The 23,194-nt window shown below is 40.1% G+C and overlaps 1 protein-coding gene and 1 pseudogene across 1 annotated transcript; one reads left to right on the top strand and one right to left on the bottom strand.

Annotated features, from left to right (window-relative positions):
• Positions 1 to 2,888: 2,888 nt before the first annotated feature.
• LOC114628480 (zinc finger protein 120-like) lies at positions 2,889 to 5,716 on the bottom strand. The gene is made up of 6 exons (XM_028776367.1): positions 5,683 to 5,716; positions 5,416 to 5,476; positions 3,952 to 4,012; positions 3,723 to 3,897; positions 3,387 to 3,533; positions 2,889 to 3,037 (listed from the first exon to the last, which is right to left on the bottom strand). Exons 1-6 carry the CDS (start codon positions 5,714 to 5,716, stop codon positions 2,889 to 2,891), a joined length of 627 nt encoding a protein of 208 aa, XP_028632200.1.
• Positions 5,717 to 21,658: 15,942 nt separating this feature from the next.
• On the top strand, positions 21,659 to 22,847 carry LOC114628479 (annotated as a pseudogene).
• Positions 22,848 to 23,194: the final 347 nt, after the last annotated feature.

Here is a 23,194-nt window from a genome sequence, read left to right as displayed (position 1 = left end):
ACTTCTCACCAGAGGCTATAAAAGCCAGAAGATCCTTGGACAGATGTCCTACAGGCCCTAAGAGAACATAAATGCCAGACCAGGCTGCTATACCCAGCAAAACTCTCAATTACCATAGATAGAGAAACCAAGATATTCCATGACAAAACCAAATTTACACAATATCTTTTCATAAATCCAGCCCTACAAAGGATAATAGAGGGAAACCACCAAGACAAGGAGAGATATTATACCCTAGGAAAAGCAAGAAAGCAATCTTTTTCCAACAAACACAAAAGAAGAGAGCACCACACAATGATAGTGGGAGACTTCTACACCTGACTCTCATCAATGGACAGATCATTGAAAAAGAAATGAAACAGAGACACAGTAAAACTAAAGAGAAGTTATGAACCAAATAGATTTAGCAGATATTTATAGAATATTTAATCCAAAAACAGAAGAATATACCTTCTTATCAGCACCTGAAGGTATCTTCTCCAAAATTGAGCATATAATCGATCACAAAACAGGCCTAAACAGACACAAGAAGACTGAAATAATCCCATGCATCCTATCAGAGCACCACAGGCTAAGACTGGTTTTCAAGAATGATAAAAATCAATGGAAAGCCCACATACACATGGAAACTGAACAATGCTCTACTAAATGATAACTTGGTCTGGGAAAAAATAAAGAAATTAAAGACTCTTTAGAATATAATGAAAATGAGGACACATCACACCAAAACTTTTGGGACACAATGAAAGCAGTGCCAGGAGGAAAACTCACAGCTCTAAGTGCCTACACAAAGAAACTAGAGAGAGCACACACTAGCAGCTTGACAGCACACCTCAAAGCTCTAGAACAAAAAGAAGCAAATGCACCCAAGAGGAGTAGATGGCAGGAAATAATCAAACTCAGGGCCGAAATCAACCAAGTAGAAACAAAAAGAACTATACAAAGAATCAACAAAACCAAGAGCTGGTTCTTTCAAAAAAATCAACAAGATAGATAAACCCTTAGTCAGACTTACCAGAGGGCACAGAGACAGTATCCAAATTAATAAAATCAACTGAAAAGGGAGACAGAACAACAGAAACTGAGGAAATTCAAAAAATTATCAGATCCTACTACAAAAGTCTATACTCAACAAAACTGAAAAATCGGGATGAAATGGACAATTGTCTAGACAGACACCAGGTACCAAAGTTAAATCAGGAACAGATAAACCTGGACTAGATGGTTTTAGTGCAGAATTCTATCAGACCTCCCAAGAAGAACTAATACCGATTCTCCTTAAACTATTCCACAAAATAGAAACATAAGGAACATTACCCAATTTGTTTTATGCAGCCACAATTATGCTCATACCTAAACCACACAAAGACCCAACAATGAAAGCGAACTTTAGACCAATCTCCCTTATGAACATTGATGCAAAAATAATCAATAAAATTCTCAAAACTGAATCCAAGAACACATCAAAACAATCATCCACCATGATCAAGTAGGCTTTATCCTAGGAATGAAGTGGATTGCAGCCTCATGGGGAGAGAGACAATACCAACCAACCAGAGATCCCTGGGTCTTAACAGCCAGCCTGTTTAGAGGGACCCATGTCTCTAGCTGTATTTGTGGAAGAGGATGGACTTGTCAGGCATCAGTAGGAGAGGAGGGCCTTGGTCCCTTAAGGGCTGGATGTCCCAGGGAGGGGGAATTCAAGGGATGGGAGGAGGGTGTGGGTGGATAGGTGGGGTCATACCCTCATAGAAATAGGAGGGAGAATGGGTTAAATGGTTTCTGGGGGTGGGGAAAGGGAGTAACAAGTAAAATGTAGATAAATAAAGGACCAAATAATAAAAAAAGAAAGCAAAAGCAAAACAAGATACCATGAAGTGCAAAATGTTACCCCTCCCCATTACAATTACAGTTTCCTTTGCAGTGTCACTTTTTATCATGATTGTTCACACTATTGCTACATGCAAATGATTTACCCATTGTGTATTCATAAGATTCCTATCCACTATATGTTCCTTGATGTATTTGTGAATAGCTGTGTTGTGGAAAGGCTTTATTACATTTATTACATTTCTAGGGTATCTCTCCAATGTGTAATATTTTCTTATGTAGTCAAAAATGATTGTGATATGCAAATCTTGGTAACAAACAAATTAAACATGTCCTAAGAATTGCCTTTTTGTTATTAGCTTCAATTTAATCATAAGATGAAACTAAGTTCAAATTCCCAGGGCCTGGAGTGGCTGGAGGCTTCCAAATAGTGCCCCAGCTTCAATTATGTATCTTTTGTTTAAAAAAACAATGACTGTCTCTAACAATTTCTTTGTAAATTCGTCTTTTATTCATCAAAACATAACCTCTGTTCCTAATCATAAAAAAAAAACAAGTGGATATGATTGATAAGACTGTAACACCCATATTCTGTATCAGTTGACATAGTAAACTACAACAGGAAGGCCCTTACCTCTAAATCCAGATAGGTGGGAAAATGCAGCTATAACTTGGTACAGACATTTCCGGTTTTCAAACATAAAAGCTCTACAGCACTCTGGCTCACTGTGGGCAGGTGAGTGTGGGGATTGTCACAGTTCAGCTTTCAAGTATGTTCTCTGGCTCTGATCTGTCAGCACCAGGTTCATTACAATAAATTCTTGTCAATTACATTACATGAGTTTGAGTTGTGTTGGATCTCAGAGGACCCCATAATAAAAAGGCTTTACTACATTGCTTACACTCATAGACATTCTCTATAGTATGACTATTTCATGATGATGAAGTCTGTGGAAAAGTGCAAAAACTTCACCACATTGAATACATTCATAGGATCTCTCTCTCTCATGATTATGAAGACTTCTGAAATCTGAAAACTCTTTCCCATATAAATACATTCAAAGTTTCTCTCCAGTATGGATTCTTCCATGATGATGAAGACTACAGAAATGTGCAAAGGCTTCATTGCTTGCATTCATATTTCTCTCCAGTAGAGGTTCTTTCATGTATTCAAAGATGACCATGATATTCAATGATGATGCAAAGACTTTACCACATTGGTTACATTCAAATGGTTTCTCTCCAGAATGTGTTCTTTTATATATTTGGGGACTACACTGATTTGGAAAGGGTTTAACACATTGACTATATTCAAAGTGTTTCTCTCCTATACGTGTTATGCCTTTGTTTATGCGCCAGGAGACCAGTTACGTATGAAAAGGCTTTATCACACTGATTACATTCATAGGGTTTCTCTCCAGTATGTGTTCTATTATGCACTTGGAGACTAATATGATATGCAAAGGCTTTGCCACAATGCTTACATTCATAAGGTTTCTCTCCAGTGTGTATTCTTTTATGTTGTAGGAGATAACTGTTTCGTGCAAAGGCTTTACCACACTGGGTGCATTGAAAGGGTTTCTCTCCAGTATGTGTTCTTTTATGCATATGAAGATGACTGTGATGTATAAAGGCTTTACCGCATTCATTACATCCATAGGGTTTCTCTCCAGTATGTGTTTTTTGATGATACAGGAGACTACCTTGACATGAAAAAGCTTTATCACATTGATTACATTCATAAGGTTTCTCTCCTGTATGTGTTCTTGTATGAACTTGGAGACTGCGTTGATATACAAACCTTTTACCACATTGATTACATTCATAGGGTTTCTCTCCTGTATGTGTTCTTGTATGTACTCGGAGAGCAGTTTGACATACAAAGCCTTTACCACATTGATTACATTCATAAGGTTTCTCTCCTGTATGAATTCTTTTATGCCTTTGAAGAGAACTGTGACGTGCAAAGTCTTTTCCACATTGGTTACACTTATAGGGTTTCTCACCAGTATGTACTCTTTTATGTCTTAGGAGATGACTATTTTTTGCAAAGGCTTTACCACATTGCTTACATTCAAAGGGTTTCTCTCCAGTATGTGTTCTTTTATGCATGTGAAGTACAGAGGCTTTCCCACATTGAATAAACTGAGAGGGCTGCTCTTCAGTATGACTTCTTTGATGCCTGTAAAGACAATGGCAATTGTGAAAGCTTTCTGACATCATTACACTGATGAAACTTTCCATTTGTATGAATAAGTTTTACAATTTGGTCTAATTGTAAAGGACGACATGATGTTAATGAACTATCACTTTGTTTACATTCACAGAGTGTTTTGTATCTTTGAAGCTACTTGGACTAAGAAGAGCATTGATTACATGACTCACACTTACAGCATCCTCTTCACTATGAGTTGTATTCTATGTATACTATGTATGCTATGTATGCTATGAGCCGTATGAGTTTGTAGATGTCCCCAATACAGTTGAAATGTGAATCATTTGTAAACTTGTAGCACATCTAGAAAGTCTACTCAAAGTGGGGAGTACTATATATCTTCTAATTGCATTAGAAGACAGAGCAGTTTGTTGCTTCTTTCTTTTTTATTGTTTTTGTTTTTAATTTTTTTTTTTTTAAGATTTATTTATTTTATGAATGTGAGTACACAGTTGCTGTGATCAGACACACCAGAAGAGGGCATCAGATCCCATTACAGATGGTTGTGCGCCACCATGTGGTTGCTGGGATTTGAACTCAGGACCTCTGGAAGTGCAGTCGGTGCTCTTAACCACTGAGCCATCTCTCCAGCCCAGTTTTTAATTTTTTTATTTATTCATTATATGTAAATATACTGTAGTTGTCTTCAGACACCCCACAAGAGGGTGTCAGATATCATTACAGATGGTTGTGAGCCACCATGTGGTTGCTGGGATTTGAACTCATGACCTCTGGAAGAGCAGTTAGTGCTGTTAACCACTGAGCCATCTCACCAGCCCCTGTTGCTTCTTTCAATATACATCTATATTCTTGTAGCTTATATCCTTTATAACATATGACATCCCTATTAGAAGAAGAATGACAAGTAAAAGGGTTCCAATTTCATTCACACAGTTCAACTTTTTTCCCTCATACAGTTGTATTACAGGGATTAAGGTTTCTCCACAAGAGCATTCTTGAATCTCATAAACTACTCATCTTACTAAACTTAGTTATGATATTGCAAGGTTATGAATGACACCAACTTTGGACATATACTTCTCACCTTCAACACATTCAATATGTATACCTTTCAAAATCTAAGTGGTAGGAGATTAAACACACTGGCAGTTCTCCAGCAGAGCTCTATTGGGCTATGACTTAAATGGTAAGGTCTATTAATGCATTGTTTCTTTGTTTTTGTACTTAGAGGAATAGCTTAAAAACACAAAATAGATACCTGTCAATGACATATATGATTTATGATTATTTAATAATCATATAAAACTTAAAGCAGTGCTTTTTTTAGCCTGTTGCTTATCTTTAAAACTTGCAGGACATACTAAAATTTCTTACAAGGCATATTCTTATCAGTTTCACATGCAAATTACCTTCCATGTCTTCCAGAACTTTGAAAATGTTCTTCAATATTATGGTCTTCCCAAACATACCCTAAAATATAGTACCAGAGACCATATGTTATGCTATTGGAAATTAGGCAAAACTTAAGTTACTAACTTCAGTGAACTTTACAACCATGCCTGATTTATTCGCCTCATTCTTCCTCATTCTCAATTGAAATTACAAGAACAAATAACAATAACAAAGAAACATTTGTTGCTACATTTTAAAAAGTAAAAGGAAATTCATGGTATTACCTATAGCAGCAAGATTCCTATAGGTCTCCAGCATCACATCTTTGTAGAGGCTCTTCTGAGAAGGATCCAGCAAAGCCCACTCTTCCTGAGTGAAGTTCACATGCACATCATCATAGGTCACTCTACCCTAAAATACACAGTACATGTGTACATAAGGAAACATATTACTGAGAACACTGTAAATGTATACTTCATTAAGAATACAGTCATGTAATTTTGATCATTCCTGCACTTAATTCCTGACACAAATGCTCTAATGTAATCAAGACATTTTAGAAGGAAACTGAATCATGAATCAGCTTCACCTCCTGTGTTAATGGCCGTGGTTCCTGTTGGGCTCTGTTGTGCTTCCCATGTGTCTGCCAAGGTTCAGGGAGGCAGAATCGTGGGAATTTGACTGAGCTTCCTCCACGAGACTCTGGGTGGAAGCTGGGCTGAGAGAATCTGCCAGGGCTCTGCCTGGGCGTGGAGAGGTCTCAGCTTGAAATCCAGTGGGGGCAGAGCTCTTGGATGTGGACCCCTGGACAAGAAGGCTTGCGGCGTTCGGCTGCTCTCAGACTCCTGGGCTCCCAATCACCTCTGGGAGCCAAGGAAGAGTTGAGACTGGGGGCGGGCGAGCTAGATCAGCACTCTGCCAAGAGGGGCAAGAAGGAGAGATCCAGCAGAGCCCAATGGGGTAAAAGACTCTTAGTTACCTGGACTAGATTGGCTGGGTGGGATAGATTGTTTGAATTGTCAGCCTCCATGGCAGGAATGCAGAGAAGTCTTCTAGTGGGAGATTAGACAGCTGCAGCAGTGGCAGCTCACTAGTTAAAGGCCTTCTCCACGGTTCTCCAAGGTGGGGCCCCAAAGACATGAGGAAGTTCTTGGGTTTTAAAGGTTTATTGTCATGGACGAAAGTGGATAAATCTAGCTGTACCCTTGTTGCCTCTGTTTAAGCACTGACTGCATCTGAAACTACCTAGTGTATTTTTTCTCTACAAACACTTTGCATTTCTTTCTACCCTACTTGTTGCTTTTTTTTTCCTACTGTAGTTCTGAATGACTCAAGGTAAGAACGATACAGAAGCTTCAATATTCCAACTAAGAAATCAGGCCATTATCTTTTAATTCTGCCCTACGCAGTTCCTCAGGGCATGGGGAAAATAAGAAACATTTGTGGCCTAAATGGCAAACATGATCTCCAGCAAAGATTTTCATAGTGTCTGTTTCCCACTGAATTTCTATGACATCATCTTCCTCTGTCTGCATCAGTCTCAATACTCCAATCTTCCTGAGTCCTACATGAACAGGCAACTGTTCTTGTAGATATATATACAGCTTTCTATGGCTTTGGCCAACTCAAGCCTTATGTTTCCATATAATGCTGAAGGAAAATGTTCCCAGGTTTTGCCAAGCATCAAAATCCCTTTGTGTGTACCATTCTTTGTTCTAACTTGCTACTCAGGTTGCTACTCAGGGATATTGTCACACTCAATGGAAGTGCCTTCCCATATCAATCATCAGTAAACACAATTTCTCAAAGACATTGCCACTAGCCATTACAATGGGGTGGGGGAAGGGGCACACCATTAATTGGGCCTGCCTCAGATGACTGGATGCTCTAAAACATTGAAAAAATAAGATAATTAAGACAATAGTGCATGAGAATGTTTTAATGTCCTAAACCAATGTGTTAATCACACCAATCAATTAAGTAGCAAAACCACAAATACTGATTGTTACAACAACTGAAAAAAAAATAGATTTGGCAATAAATGAGGAGAGGTAAGTCATTAGGATTAAGCAGAGAAAATGATTTCTCCACAGAAAGTCTCTAAACCTTCAAAAACTAAAGGAACTCATAATACATTAAATTTTCAGAAGACAAAATCAGTGAAATGCTAGTATTTTTAGATTACAGTTAATAATATAACACAACATAAACGGCACCACTGATTGAGGTAGACACAAAGACAGACTTACAATACAGCACAGCCTTTTAAACAAGAAGTACAGTACTACACTCAAATTCAAAAAAAAATCACTGGCCAACACTAACCTCGTGGGCTCTGGTACTCTCCTATACTAATAACAGAAAATATATTGGGCACCTATTTTTTAAATAATATGAATGTATCAACATTGGAAAAAATAATGTTGATTACTAAAAGTATCTTCTCCACTTGTGATAAAGAAATGCCTGTGTTTTATGATCACTTAGAAATCATTTGTTTCCTATGACTAATCACTGCATACAAGTCTGCACCAATATGAGGAAATGCAAACTTTTAAAACCAAATGCAAGTAAGTAGACTTTTTAAAAACAGACCATGCTTTCTACAATTAGGCTAAACAACTTGTTTTAAGCTAACTGCTGTATAAGTCATAAGGACTTCTGAAAGGATTTATACTCCATTGGATCTCTAATAGTAGGTAGGTAAGAGCCTACCAACGTGGGTTGGCTGCTGTTATCTGAACTCAGGGCAACCCCAGAATAAATACTTGCTGACTGACCTGCCCACCCATACAGAACATTTTATGAAAAATAAGCAAACGACCTTTCACAGATAAACAACAAAAACCTAAGTAAATATAGAAGCAAATAAACGAGCCCTGAGAATCTGATGCCTCAGTATTAAGCACTGGTAAGGAACTAGGTAAGATGTCTCCAGACCATCCCCACGGTCTGCTACCTGAGACCAAATAATCAAGGTTGCTCTTAGGACTGTAGCTTTCCTCTCACATGTCCATCCCTCCTATAGATACAAAAGAGCATTTCCATCTTCCCTTCTCTTCCTGTGCCACCTCTATGTCTGAGCCCTCAACTATGGGCAGAAACTCCTTGCTGAAAAACAGGCTATAACTGCCAGAAGACTAGGTACTCTGTCAAAAGACTCATCCCACTATCTGTTACGCCAGACCCAATTCTCATAGTTGCTAAAGCACTGCAACACAGTATAAGGGAAAACTTCCTGTTCCAGTTTCCATGGTCCCAATAAATACCACAGATAACCCCCAAATGCCCTTCTTTTCCTGCCCTATCTCTGTGTCCCAGGTCCTGCTCAGGAGGACACACCTTCTCAACCATGTGCTATGCTTTCCAGAAGACCATTTAGGCAGTCCATAGATCTGCCACACTATCTGTTACCCTAGATGTAATTTTCAGTTTTCCACAGCACTGGACTAGAACACAAAAGGCAGTGTCCCCTATCTTCTGTCAAGTGTCTGTTAAAATTACTAAGATCATATTTTACTTGAGTCTTTTTCCCACAACCTCCAAAACCAGCAAGCATTTCCTACTGAAACACACCAAAAAACCAGATTCATTAAAAAGGCAACACTCAGTCAACATACTCTCTGAAAATCCAGAGAACCAACAGAAACCCAGATCAAAACTCCACCCCAAAGCAGACAAACCCAGGAGTCAGAACCTAGGCCTATAATGACAGCAAACCTGAAAGTCTAGGCAACAGCTTAGAAACATAATCACTGACATCAAGGAAAATATATCACCAACAGAACAAAGCTATTTTGCCACTGCAAGTCCTGAATATTCCAACATAACTGAAAGCACAAGAAAAAGACCTTAACAGCAACTGTTTGAAGGTGATAGAGGTCCTTAAAAAAGAAATGGATAAATGCAAACACAAACAACAGACAAGACCAAGAAATTACATGAATATAGGAAGAAAAACAGGTAAACAGTTGAAGAAAACATAATTGTTCATGACATAAAAATGGAAATAGAAAATATAAAGAAAGCACAAAATAGAGGTTCTGCCAGCCCCCACACCACACCATTGCAGATTTCCATTCAGTCTTCTGGCCCTCTGGGCTTCATTCCTATCTTTCCCCAATAACTGAACATGAAACCATTTTTCCCTCTTCCTCTCCTCTCACACCGTGATGCTTCCCTCCGTCCAACCCTCCTTTCCTCTGCCCCCCCATGATAAATTTGTTCCCCTTTCTAAGTGGGATTGATGGATGCTCATTTGGGTCTTCCTTCTTGTTAAACTTCATACTGTCTGTGAGATGTACCATAGGTATTCTATAATTTTGTCTAATATCCACTTATCAGCGAGTACATAACATGCATCTCCTTTGGGTCTGGGTTAACTGGCTCAGGATATTTTCTAATTTGATCCATTAGCCTGCAAAATTCATGATGTCCTTGTTTTTAATAACTAAAAGTTCCAGAGATGTGGGATGTTAGAGGCTTCTAGATCAAAATGCAGAACAGTGGGGATAGGGAACCTGAAAAGATCACCTCCAGTACATAGACAAGGTCCCCAGTGTTGGGATGGAGGCAACCACTTATCTTCAAAATTTTTGACACAGAGATGCAGGGACAACATGGAGCAGAGACTGAAGGAAAGGTTATTTAGTGACCTACCCAAATTGGGATCCCTCCCATGGACAGGGACCAAACCCTGACACTATTACTGGGGCCATATTGTACATACAGACAGAAGCCTATCTATTATGGCTGTCCTCTGAGAGGCTCTACGAGCAGCTCACTGAGACAGATGCAGATACTTATGGCCAACCATTGGACTGATCTCAGGACCAAGATGCAAGGGTTAGTGGAAGGAATGGAGAAGGTGAAGGGGATGACAACCCCATAGGAAGAACAATACTATCAACTAACCTGGAAACCTCAGAGCTCCCAGAGACTAAGACATCAACCAAAGAGCATACATGGGCTGGTCTGCAGCCCCAGACACATATGTACCAGAGGACTGCCTGGTCTGGGGTCAGTGGGAGTAGATTTGCCTAACCTGTAGAGACGTGATGTCCCAGAGAAGGAGCATGTGCTAGGAGGGTGAGGTAGTGGAGGGTGGGTATAGAGGGTATGTGTGAGTTGGGGAGCATTCTCTCAGAGGAAAAGGGTAGAGGGGATAGGATGAAGAACTGTAGGAGGGGAACCACTAGGAGGGCAACATTTAGAAGGCAAATAAATAAAATAATAAATAAAAACGGAAAAAATATTTTTTCAACAGGAAAAATATGACACGTCTCTGTTTATTCAAGCACTACGATATGATGTCCCTCCTTATTTTGTTCCCACTTCTAAATACAATACTCTTTAACTAACATGAAACTACGCATCCAGGTGTAAAATTTATGGTTGTAGGTAATGGTGGGGATAGTTGTTTGTGTGAGGGAGCACTTTCTCAGAGGCAAAGGAGGAGAATACGATGAAGAACTCTAGGAGAGGGAACAAGAAAAGGGGCAACATTTGAAATGTAAATAAATAAAATAATTTAATAAGAAGCAGAACAATAAAAATAAAAAAGAAAGCACAAACCAAGAGAATACTGTAAAGCACATTGTTAGAACTGCAAAAAAGAACTACAGTGTCAAGGTTCATCCACAGAACAGAGATAGATGAGAGAATCTCAGACACTGAAGGTACAATACAAGGAATGGATACACATGACAAAGAAAATGTTAAATCTAAAAATTGCAAAAATTTGTAACAGGAAAGTTGATCCTAAGACTATATGCCATGTGAGAAAATTCAGAATGCTCAACAGTATTTTGAAGAAATAGTATACACAATGACACAGTGCAACTTCTATACATATAAAAATATATAATAATCAAGAATATATACAATGCTGGGCAGTGGTGTCACACGCCTTTAATCCCAGCACTTGGGAGGCAGAGGCAGGCGGATTTCTGAGTTCGAGAGTTCGAGGCTAGCCTGGTCTACAGAGTAAGTTTCAGGACAGCCAGGGCTACTCAGAGAAACCCTGTCTCGGAAAAAAAAAAAAAAAAAGATGCACAATCTGTCTTATTCACTTACACAACACTATGTACACCTGAGAAACTCTGCATCTTAGAAACTCCTTTTGTACTGTGGGACTGCAATTCCATGAGTCATGCCATTGTGAACGGAGGCAGTGGAAAGGTAAAAGGATTCTAATCGAATATTACTGAAGGATGATCCCTATCACCTCTCTCTACTTATTCCTAAATTATCTGTCCCACAAAACTGAATGTGGAAGATTCAGAAAATTCTAGAAAACAGACCTTGATTCTTCCAATATATCTTCCTACCACACACCAAAAGCAATGCTTGTGTGTACACACTGGATAATGACATTATAAACACCACAGATTTCTTCAGCCAGTGCTCTACAGCGTCCCCCTTTCATTGGAATTCAGGCACAGGAAGGGTCAGAGGCTGGAGGCCTCTGCTCAGATCACCACATGGACCAACAAAACCAGAGTTTGACCCACAGCACATCTAGGACTCACCATCTCCTGGCTTGTGGTCTTCCTCACAGCTTGATGGCGATGCATCTGAGGAGAATCCTGGAAAGAACCTTCAAGCTGCTTTCCACTGATGCTCCTGATTGTCAGGACTGCAAAGACTCCCTCATTAGCTTAGAAAACTCAGCTGGTCCTCAGGACAGTTGCAGCTCCTCTCCTGGGAGATCAGAGAGCAAAGGTCTCACACAGCTGAGGCCTTCCCAGATCTGCCTTTCTACTCTAGGTGCAGACAAAGCCCTGGTCTAGGGAATTTGTATTTAATAGAATGGTCCAGTCTCCCAGAGTATTTATTCTCCTTTTAAAAGGCACAAGGTCCTGTGTTTGCATATTCCTTTCCACATGCAATGTCCAGTGCAGCCATGTCTGCTTCATAGTTGGGAAGTCCTGCAGCCAAACTGCAGTTAAATCCAAATACTAACATAATTAAAAAGAAAATGTGACTAGGAATTTTATAGCAAGGAGCTGTTAATAAGAAGTGAATGGGAAAAAAAATAAAAAAGGAAATGGACATGACAGCTCCTAGGTATGCTGGAGTAGAAAGTTTCTTATACATGAAAGAGAGAGCCGGATGGTGGTGGCGCACACCTTTAATCCTAGCACTTGGGAGGCAGAGGCAGGCGGATTTCTGAGTTCGAGGCCAGCCTGGTCTACAGAGTGAGTTCCAGGACAGCCAGAACTACACAGAGAAACCCTGTCTTGAAAAAACCAAACAAAAAAAAAAAAAAGAAAAGAAAAGAAAAGAAGAAGAAAGAGAGAATATAACCAGAGCCAGAACATCTGGGAGAGTACAAAATGGACAGGACCCTGAGCCATGTGGAGAGAGGAAGGAGGGGAGAAGCAAGATGCAGACAAAGAGATCAAGATGATTAGTGACAGATGCAAAAGACCAGGTAACCAAAATGGTTGCATTACATAAGGAGTATCAGCTGGGACAAGGGCAGCCCTACCCCTGGGATAGAGGGTGAGGTATCCCAGCCATACCATGTGTCAGGTAGGGACTGAGGGCTGCTGAGAGAACCTGACAGCCAGGTTTGCTCTGATTTTTTAAATACACTCTTCAACCATTTGTCCCAAAGTTTCAGACTTAATAGTAGGGAGAAAGAAGAAAGAAATGATTTAATTCTACTCTCAAAAATTATTTTTAAAAGTTGAAACACACTTTATGGTCCAATATCCTTCATAGACTACACGTATGTACTAGAGCACACCAAATGTTATTCATGTCTTTTCTGTCAAATTGTGTATTTTCAAACCGGAAATTAACATTCCTGTTAGGCACACCACATCAGTTTGTCTAGATCTTGTGTTGCATGAACTAGTGTAAATATAGAAATTTGGCTTCTAGAAATAAGTTCATTTCCTCACCCAGATTCCTGATTGGCCTGCTCTGTGGCCCCCCTCCCCCAATACCCACCCCTACACTCACAATGTGGCCAATATGGACTTTTACTGATTTTCTAAAATTGGTTACCTGACTATTCATAGCTATTATCAGCTTCTGCCAAAGCAGAAAGGCCCTCAATGTCTTTCTTCCACCTCCTTTTCTGTGCTGTGATTACACCAGGTTCCTCAGAGAACTCAGTTCTTACACAGGTCCCTCTTTATTTGTGTCACTTCACCCCGATCCAAGGAGGTCGGACAATATTCATTCACTGGTCTATATCTTTTCTCAATGACCAGTCAGAGTCCAGTCACCACCATGTCTTAATGTTGGTTATGACCCTATAATGCCACCTTGAGCACAGTATTAGGTGCCTGTTCTTTGCTATCACAATAGGACTAGTTGCTGAATGTAAACCAGAGTTGACTACATCATTATAGTTTGGAGACATGCAGACTACATTCTCTAACAGGCCCGGTTAGCATATTATGTACCTGTGGGGTGTTTTAGAAGCAATCCTCTTTCCTCTACCTTCTACTTGGTGTCACCATCTCCTAAGTAAATCCTTTACATCATCAATTCTACTCTTCTACATCACAGCTTAATATTGGACTGCTACACAACATCTGGTCTGGAGTTTACAGCCTCCACAAAAATAACTCCAAGTGGATCTTACACCTACATATTAAATGCTACCTGCAGAACTTACTGAAGATAATAGGGTTCTCAGCTCTGGTATCCTGCCAAGTATTTCTCTGGACACAAGCCCTTGACCCAGATGCTTTGTCAAGATGCAGCCCCCATAATAAACTTATTCAGAGGCCACTTGTCAGGGGCAGCCCTGCTTATCCACTGAAGGCCTAAAATCAGCCATAGGCCTAAAATCAGCAATCGGCCTGATATACATGCCTGCTAACAAAAAATCTTGGGTCTCTGTGGAAAAACACTGAAACAGATGCCTAGAAGCTATTATAAACAAACAGCTTTGGTGGAAGGCTACCAAGCCTGCCCACTCATAGGCCTTGTAAGATAGGTAACCTTGGTGGATAGTACCAACTTAGATAAAGACAAGTGAATCATAGGCGGAGTCAGTGGTCTGTCCCCTGAACCTCACCCAGCTGACACTCTGTTCTGGAAGATATCTGTACTCCCCCTGAACAATCTGTATCCCACCTGAACATCCACATACCTGTGTCATCCCCTTCCCCACATCCTGCCTTTTTGTGTATATAACCTGTGTGTGCAAAAGTAAAAATGGCGATCTGATCAGACTATAGACAGATCGTCCTTCCTTGTGTCGGCCTTTTCCCCACTTTCTCTTTCAGGTGATCTCCCTGGATCCTGTTTAATGCCCTGCTGGACAGGACATTTTGGCACCCAGAGTTGTGGGGCTTGAAAACGAGAAATTCCGCCTCTTAGCGTTCAGGAGCTTAAGGAGATCACAGAAGAGGAAGAGCCGACCCTTTTAGAGAAAGGTAAGCTTACCAAGTTTTCAGGAGTGTTGAGGGTGGCTGCCCGGAGTGAATGAAGGCACTTTGAATCTCAGAGCACTTTTTAGAGTGACTCCCAGAGGCTTGGCTCTGGAATTTCTCAGGAGTACCCAAGAGGATGATTCCGGAGGTCTGCCTGAGAGTGGCCTGACTCAGAAGGACACCATGGTCCACCCAACCGTGAGATGATCCTGGGGAGGATCAGAGCGGCAAGGCCCTGAGGTAGAGGGTATTGGGACAGGTATTTTAGCAGTCACTATTCATGACAAGACTCAAGGAGTGAGTCAACTCAGGATGCAAGGAATTAGGGTTAAAGACAAAGGCTGAGGCAAACATTTTCTAAGCAGTCACTCTTTGTGACATGGCTCCAGGAGCCTATCTTCAGAACACGGGGAACTAGGTTTAAGAAAATAGGATCTTTAAAAATTCTTTGCTTTCATTAGTGCTGTTCTCCCAAGAGAGGACTTTTGATAAAAAATGTTATGCCTCCTTAGGAGGAGATAAGAAGTTGAACCTTGAAAATGAGAGAAAGAAAAAAAAAATGAAAGGAGTTGCCCGCTCTCTAGTGTGTTAACAAAAGAAAAACAAACAGCTTATTACAGAGCCCTACTGGGAAGCAAGAGATGATTGGGGGATGCTCTAGTCTCTCTGGCTCTCTCTAGGAGAGATTCTCAGTTCTGCTTTCTCTGTCTATTGTCTGTCATTAGCGCGCCAATATTGTCCATGTGTGTCAATTGTCTCTTTGTCTTGTTGCCTGAGTGATTATTGTGTTCTATGTCTCTTATTCAAAAGAAAAAAACTGGTTAAAACTGCTTGCTCGATTTAATTTGAACCTTGCTTGGGAAGCAGTCTCAATTTACACAGCAAAAGCTGATAATTTACTCTGCTCTGTGGCTGGGAGAGGGGCACTGACAGAAAGACCTTGGGAAGAGTTAACTGTTCTCATAAGTGGCTCTTAGAGGGAGGCCAACAGTGGTTTATCCCAGTTTGATAAGTGAAAGGGTACTTTTCTCTTACAATTACAGCTAAAAAGGTAAGAATAAAATTTGTTGAGATGTACATTTATTTTTATTCTTAATTGGTATTAAAATATAAATATGCTTTATATGTCCTAGTTATATACTATTGTATCCAATAATAACTTGATTACAAGTTTATAACTTTGATAACAAAAAGCTGGATTAAAACTGGTAATTCAGAGTTAGAGTCATTCAAAAACCAGATACATAAAAGATACTTCAGTAAGAGTTTTATCCAAGATCAAACAAAGCCTGATGAACACCTTCTTTTGTTACACAATTGGCTTATTAGTTGATCGCTCTAAAAGAGTTATAATACAAGCCTTTGCTCTCATACAACGAGCTTTAAAAATTGTAGAGAGTACTTGTTGCTCTAAAAACATCCAAAGGCAATATCTTTTTAATATTTGAGACATCAGCTATATTCCTAAATAAATTGTGACATAGAGAGTTCGAATAAGAAAAGACAGTTTACTTATTGTAAATTATTTTCAAAAGTTTCTAGGAGATGCTAATTGGCTAAGACCTTATTATAAACTCTCAACAAAAAAGGTTTAAGCCCCTGTTTAATGTTCTCAAGAGAAATACAAACCCTAATTTCTTCCTACAATTGCCTGATAAAAGAAAAATAATTTTACAGAAAATAGAAAAAGCTGTTATTAATAGATATATAGATTAATTAGCTGTTGGCTGTTTTATAACAGTCCTTTGATTAAAAAAGATTATTAATATAGATTTATATTTCTTTATTTCCAAAAGAAGTTTTAACATCCTGTTTCGAAGCTATTGCTGTGCTAATACAAAATTATAGGTCAAGATCACATCTTAAGAAAGAACTTAATTAAATATTTCTTATTCCAAACAATAATATAATTGGTTATTAAAAATAGATATTTGGCCTAATACATAATCAATTTACTACAGTTTCCCCCTATATATGCCTTTATATTCCTTATGAGTTTATACATATAGCCCATAAAAGGTGTGCTTACTGTATTAATAGACAGCTCATTTAATGAAAAGACAATGTGCATAATTAGATTACATGTTTACTCTCTTGAGTTTCCCCTACTTCAGCAAAGATAATTGAAGTACGTGCTGTAGCCACTATTTAAAATACAAAAAATTAAGCTTCCAGTTGGTATACTCATAGCTAGTATATAGCTCATGGTTTATAATTGCTTAACATTGTTCCTTTTTAGATATTGCTAACTTTCAAATTTTACAAATACAGCCCAATTTAAAACCATGTATCATTTAAGAGCTCATACTAGATTGCCTGGACCCCAAGAAAATGCCATAACAAATTTGTATATCAGATAGATTACAGACCTTACAAAAACAATTGGCCATACAATTTTATTCTATATATTGGGGTTACTATATAAAGGTTTGTCTATCTAGAATGCTGTGCCACTGTAGCTGATCTGCCTTTTGTGATCCCTGAAGCCAGAAAATGCAGCTTTTTGGCACTTAGCACCTCATTCTAAAATCAGCCAAAGATTTCTTAAACAGTTTTTGTTTTGTCTCGGCAAAAACTGCTGGGCTCTGACTTATGCCTGCAAGTCTGAGGCAACTTGAATAAGTTGTTAAATAGTTTATTATTAAGTGTAAAAAAGTTTTCTATGAAAGTTATCTATGAAAAAAGTACAAAGAAAACTTCTATTTGATTTGAGAAAGGGAGGCCGGGCGGTGGTGGCGCAGGCCTTTAATCCCAGCACTTGGGAGGCAGAGGCAGGCAGATTTCTGAGTTCAAGGCCAGCCTGGTCTACAGAGTAAGTTCCAGGACAGCTAGGGCTATACAGAGAAACCCTGTCTCGAAAAACAGAATAAATAAATAAATAAATAAATAAATAAATAAATAAATAAATAAACAAACTTAATAATCATAGGTATAATGTTAAAAATTTCTATAAGATCATCATTAAGATTTAAAAAGTCATCTATTACGTGGCATCACCACAGGATAGTACATTTTTGTAGATCTACAAAGATCTGCTCCAAAGGAGTGTGCTGTTGCTTAGTGATTATTACATATGTTTAATAATAATAGCTTGAGACAACAATTTGATATTTTTAGAGAGTATATAAGTCTAATTACAAAAAATTTGTTTTTAGTGTCCTCAATTTTTTTAATAATAGTATTAATACTTGAGGACCTATATTTAATCAATTATGGTAAGTAGATGTTACTCATTTCTAATTTTAAAAAAATTGAAATATGTATGTGATTTGACACCTTTTCAGGCTTTCTAGTTACAATTACTTTAACAGGAGAAACAATCAAAAGTACAATTAGTTATTGCCTATATTATCTTTTTATACTTGGTGTTCCACATCATATTAAAACAAACAAAACTGACTGTTACAGTCAGACATTTGAGATGTTTTGTTGACAATTTGGTATTACCCATGTTACTGAAATTCCTTGTAATCCTCAAGGACAAAGTATTGTAAAACATATATTGCGGAACTTTAAAATAGTGTCTTCATGACACTCTGAGTGTGGGAGAAGCAGCTGCTGGCGCTTCTGTCCTGGTTTTACTAAAAACTCTAAAAAATTGGCTTTTAAAAACAAAAGAGGGGAAGTTACACCCCCAAAAGGAGTCCCCCAAAAACACTCTCCATCATGCCTTGTTCGTTCTCAATTTTCTAAATCTGAAAGCTCATGGCAAACCTACTGCTGACTGCCTTTGACATTCTGAGACCAATGTAGAAGGACCCTCTTACCTTTAAATGAAATGGCCTGGACCCAGTTCTCATATGGGGCCGAGGATTGATATGCCTGTTTGATATCTAAGAAGGCATAGCTAAATGGCAGCCAAAAAGATTAATGAAATAAATAGATACACCCATAAAGACAGGCCCAATTTTAAATAAGATGAATAACAATTGACATCCAGGGAAGAGAAATCTTCCTGAAATTTCCCTTCTTTTTCCTTTCCAGGTAAAAATAAACCACCTATGGTGTTTTCTGTTGGAAGTTCTAATCCTGATGCTGACCTCCAGACTTATACTACTCAGACCTTCGATGGGGCCATTGACAAGGACATCAACGGCTAGAGATTGACATCACTAATCTCAAGAAGCCCCTCATTTTGCTGTCTGAAGTGATCTCCAAAAATTGCAAAGGACTTTATTGGACTTGATTTACCCTTTTACAATAGAAAAGACTGTGTATAGCTCTAGACTATGTGCAGCTCTTAAAGAAGAATGTTGCTTTTTACATAGACAAGACAGGGATAGTTAAAGAGACCATGAAAAAGGTCAGAGAAGGCCCTGAGAAAAGACAGAGACAGAGAGAGAAAGATGAGAGCTGGTACAAGAATTAGTTTTCCCCGGGCTGTGTTGGCACACGCCTTTAATCCCAGCACTTGGGAGGCAGAGGCAGGCAGATTTCTGAGTTCGAGGCCAGCCTGGTCTACCGAGTATTCCAGGACAGCCAGGGCTTCACAGAGAAACCCTGTCTCGAAAAACCAAAACAAACAAACAAACAAACAAAAAAAAAAAAAGAATTAGTTTTCAACCCCTCAATGGTTGTCAACCCTACTTCCTACAATTTTGGGAGCATTAATTGGGTTACTTCTGCTTATTTATTTTGGTCCCTGGACCTTAAATAGGCTTACTAATTTGTGAAACAACAGATAGATAATTTGATAGCAAAACCTATTCAGATACATTATCATAAGTTAGCTATAGAGGACCACGAGACTCAAGACGAGGTTGTTACTCTATCCAGGGTATTCCCAAAACCCATCTCCACTCAGCCTAAAAGAGGGGACTCCCGCCCGCCCCTAGACCAAGCAGAGAGGAGCCACCCAAAACCGCCTCTGACTGGCAATCTAAGTTCTTGCTTAGGCTGCGAGGCTAAGCACTGCAAGGGAATATAAATAAAAATTAAAAATATCTTTCTGGGTTCCCTGAGGGACAAGCCTGATTGCATAGGGGTTGATGTCAAAAGTATCCCCTCTCCAGGAAAAAGACATCAGGATGGGTATGGCCCTCATGCCTCACTGAACAACGACAGGGGGACTGGAGCCATTACAAGGTCCCCTTTAATTACTAGAGGTCAGGCCTCTATCCCTGCCTTTGCAAGATTAGAATCGCCATGGTCCTTCTATATTTGGAGAGAGGGGGAATTGTCAGGGGCAGCCCTGCTTATCCACTGAAGGCCTAAAACCAGCCATAGGCCTAAAATCAGCAATCGGCCTGATATACACGCCTGCTAACAAAAAGTCTTGGGTCTCTGTGGAAAAACACTGAAACAGATGCCTAGAAGCTATTATAAACAAACAGCTTTAGTGGAAGGCTACCAAGCCTGCCCATGCATAGGTCTTGTAAGATAGGTAACCTTGGTGGATAGTACCAACTTAGATAAAGACAAGTGAATCATAGGCAGAGTCATAGTGGTCTGTCCCGTGAACCTCACCCAGCTGATACTCTGTTCTGGAAGATATCTGTACTCCCCCTGAACAATCTGTACCCCACATGAACACCCAAATTCCTGTGTCATCCCCTTCCCCACATCCTGCCTTTTTGTGTATATAACCTGTGTGTGCAAAAGTAAAAATGGCGATCTGATCAGACTATAGACAGATCGTTCTTCCTTGTGTCGGACTGTTTCCCACTTTCTCTTTCAGGTGATCTCTCCGGACTCCTGTTTAATGCCCTGCTGGACAGGACAGCCACTACCAGATCGAAGGAGAGACTAGAACCACAAAGGACCTCACATGTGGCCACATCTGTCTGGCTGCTGCTTACCATCCAGCTGCTGGGAAGACCCACCACATGTTCACCCTTTGCAAAGCCGCTTCCTCCTCCCCTTTGTGGGAGAGGACCCTGAACTTACCATGTCTGGAGTTTTGAGCTTTTCTGAGATCCCTCACAGCACCCAGCAGAGGTATTCAGAACACATCATACGGACACTTTTAGGCCTGCTCAGATTCAGACAGGAACTCGCAGTCTTGTTACCCGGAAGAGCCTCCTCCTCTTCTGAGTGGCAGGACCGTCGGAAGGATCTGATTGGCTAGTGAGTCTTGAGTGACATGAACACCGCCCTTAGGGTTCTAGTGTACTGAAGAGAAACTACCTAGTGGTTCCTGTTTGGGACCAGTCCTTTTCCAAAGTTGCAGGTTTGCTTTTCAATAGCACTGGTGCCTGTCTTCCAATAGCCTGCTTGTGTTTCCTCCCACCAAACACGTCAGAGGACACACAACTCCAGATCTCTGTTGCTCAGCTGCCTGTGTCTCTGCACTGTGGGCAGTCAGCACTTTGTGAATTTGGACTGTTCCTGAGCTCACAGCACTCAGTAGGCGCTTGTCCTTCTTCCTTCAGAAGTGAAGCTGGATAGCTTGCATAGATAGCCCTTGAATCAACTAACAGTGGAGTTAACAATCTGTCCCACAGGTGGATGGGTGCCCAGAATATTAACAACTAAAGAGAGATTTTTGGAAACAAGTTTTTGTTTTGTTTTGTTTTCGTGGTTTCAGGCTGGTTTCCAGTAAACTGCATGTATTTTTTCACCTGATAGCAATGAGACAATTCTTAAAGCAAAGCAGGAAAATATGACATATATTGTAGAGCTCTTTTGTAAACCAGCACATACCATCTACATACCTCTATTTCAAAGAAATAGGCTCTAATACCAGGAAAAAAAAAAGTCTGTACTGCCTTGGGCATGGTTAAGATAGTGATGCCAAGGGTTCCCTACAGTGGCCATATGGAATGTCACTACCCTGGGCAGATAGGATGTGCCCAGTTCTAAAGAACCACCCCCAGTTACTGCACCACAGCCACATAGCCAACTAGCCTAGGTCCCTCCCAGGATGCCAACCGCCAAACCTAGGAGCAAAAGACTTCAAAAGTGGGATGAATTTTAAGATCTGTTACTGGAGAGAAGATATGTCAGTGACTTCAAATTTGCAATGAAGTGCTACACACTGCCCTTGTGTAGGGGAATCACTCCCTGCAAGCCAAGTGACATCAAGATCATTGGTCTTCGTTCTGAAGAGATTAACTATGTCATTAAGTAGCTTTCCAGGGAGTCTCTGACAGGTGTTGAAGTCTTCCAAGAGGAAACCAGTGAGATCCTGGAGGAAATGAGTCACAAACTGCTTATAGGAGCCATTCCATTCTTTGCCTTGGTTCTGAGCAAAATTTTTAAACAGATCTTCTCATAGGCCTGTGTGAATGAAGAAGGCCTTCAAAAGCTACAACGAGCTGTCCAGGAGCACCCGGTGATCCTGCTGCCCAGACACCAGAGCTACATTGACGTCCTCATGCTGTCTTTTGTTCTCTACAACCATGATCTACCTCTACCAGGGATTGCAGCGGGAAAGGACTACCTGGGAATGAGGGTGGTCGGTGAACTGCTCAGGATGTCTGGGGCCTTCTTCATGCAATGCACTTTTGGAGGAAGTAAACTCTACTGAGCATATTCTCTGAATACATGAAGATCATGCTACTGAGTGGTTATGCTCCTGGTGAATTTTTTCTCAAAGGGACAAGGAGTCAAGCAGACAAGATCTTGACTCCTAAATTTCGTCTCCTGAATATTGTGATGGAACCATTTTTAAAATAGAAGTTTTTTATACCTACTTTGTCCCAATTAGCATCAGTTATGATAATATTTTGGAAGAAAGTCTTTACACTTATGAGCTCCTAGGAATTCCTAAGCAAAAGGAATCCACCACTGGATTGTAGAAAGCTAGACATAGTCTCTCTGAGAACTTTGGGGGCATCCTTGTGTGCTTTGCGGACCCCGTATCACTGAGCTCTCTAGCTGCAAGCCGGCTGAGTCAGGACACATATAACTTGGTGCCAAGATGCAACCCTCAGAAGCAGCCTGAGGATGTGCAAGCCTATGTCACTGAAGTTGTCTATAAGATGCAACTTCTGCAGATTGAAAACCAGGCTCTGAACCCATAGCTCCTGGTAGCTGCCATTCTACTTCAGAACCAGCTATCCATGCACTATGACAGTCTGGTGGAGAAGACTCTGCATTGGTCGATTTGAATAGCCTGAGGATAAGTGTCACACTTGCAGGAGAGTTCTAGTCTTTAATGAGCAACAGGATGGGATGTTGGGGGCACAAAGGTCCTTGCAAACACAGGTCACTAGGGAAACCAGGATGTTAAACACATTTCAACTTCCCTCAAGGGAAAACATATAATCTTGAAGAATACCTGTATTTCTGGAAAAATACATGCTGAATTCTGGTGAAAACCCCTGCACAGATAATAAGAAAGGCAACTCCACAAGGGGAAGTTGCAGACCATGGCTAGTGGAACAGAGGCCATTGGAACACACAGCACGCCTGATGTTCACTGTTGTTCTCTGTGAATCAAGTGAACATCATCCCT

The sequence above is a fragment of the Grammomys surdaster genome, unplaced genomic scaffold (assembly GCF_004785775.1).
Source record: "Grammomys surdaster isolate TR1022 unplaced genomic scaffold, NIH_TR_1.0 268, whole genome shotgun sequence".
NCBI classification, from domain to species: domain Eukaryota; kingdom Metazoa; phylum Chordata; class Mammalia; order Rodentia; family Muridae; genus Grammomys; species Grammomys surdaster.
This window is presented reverse-complemented; position numbering and strand designations above follow the sequence as displayed.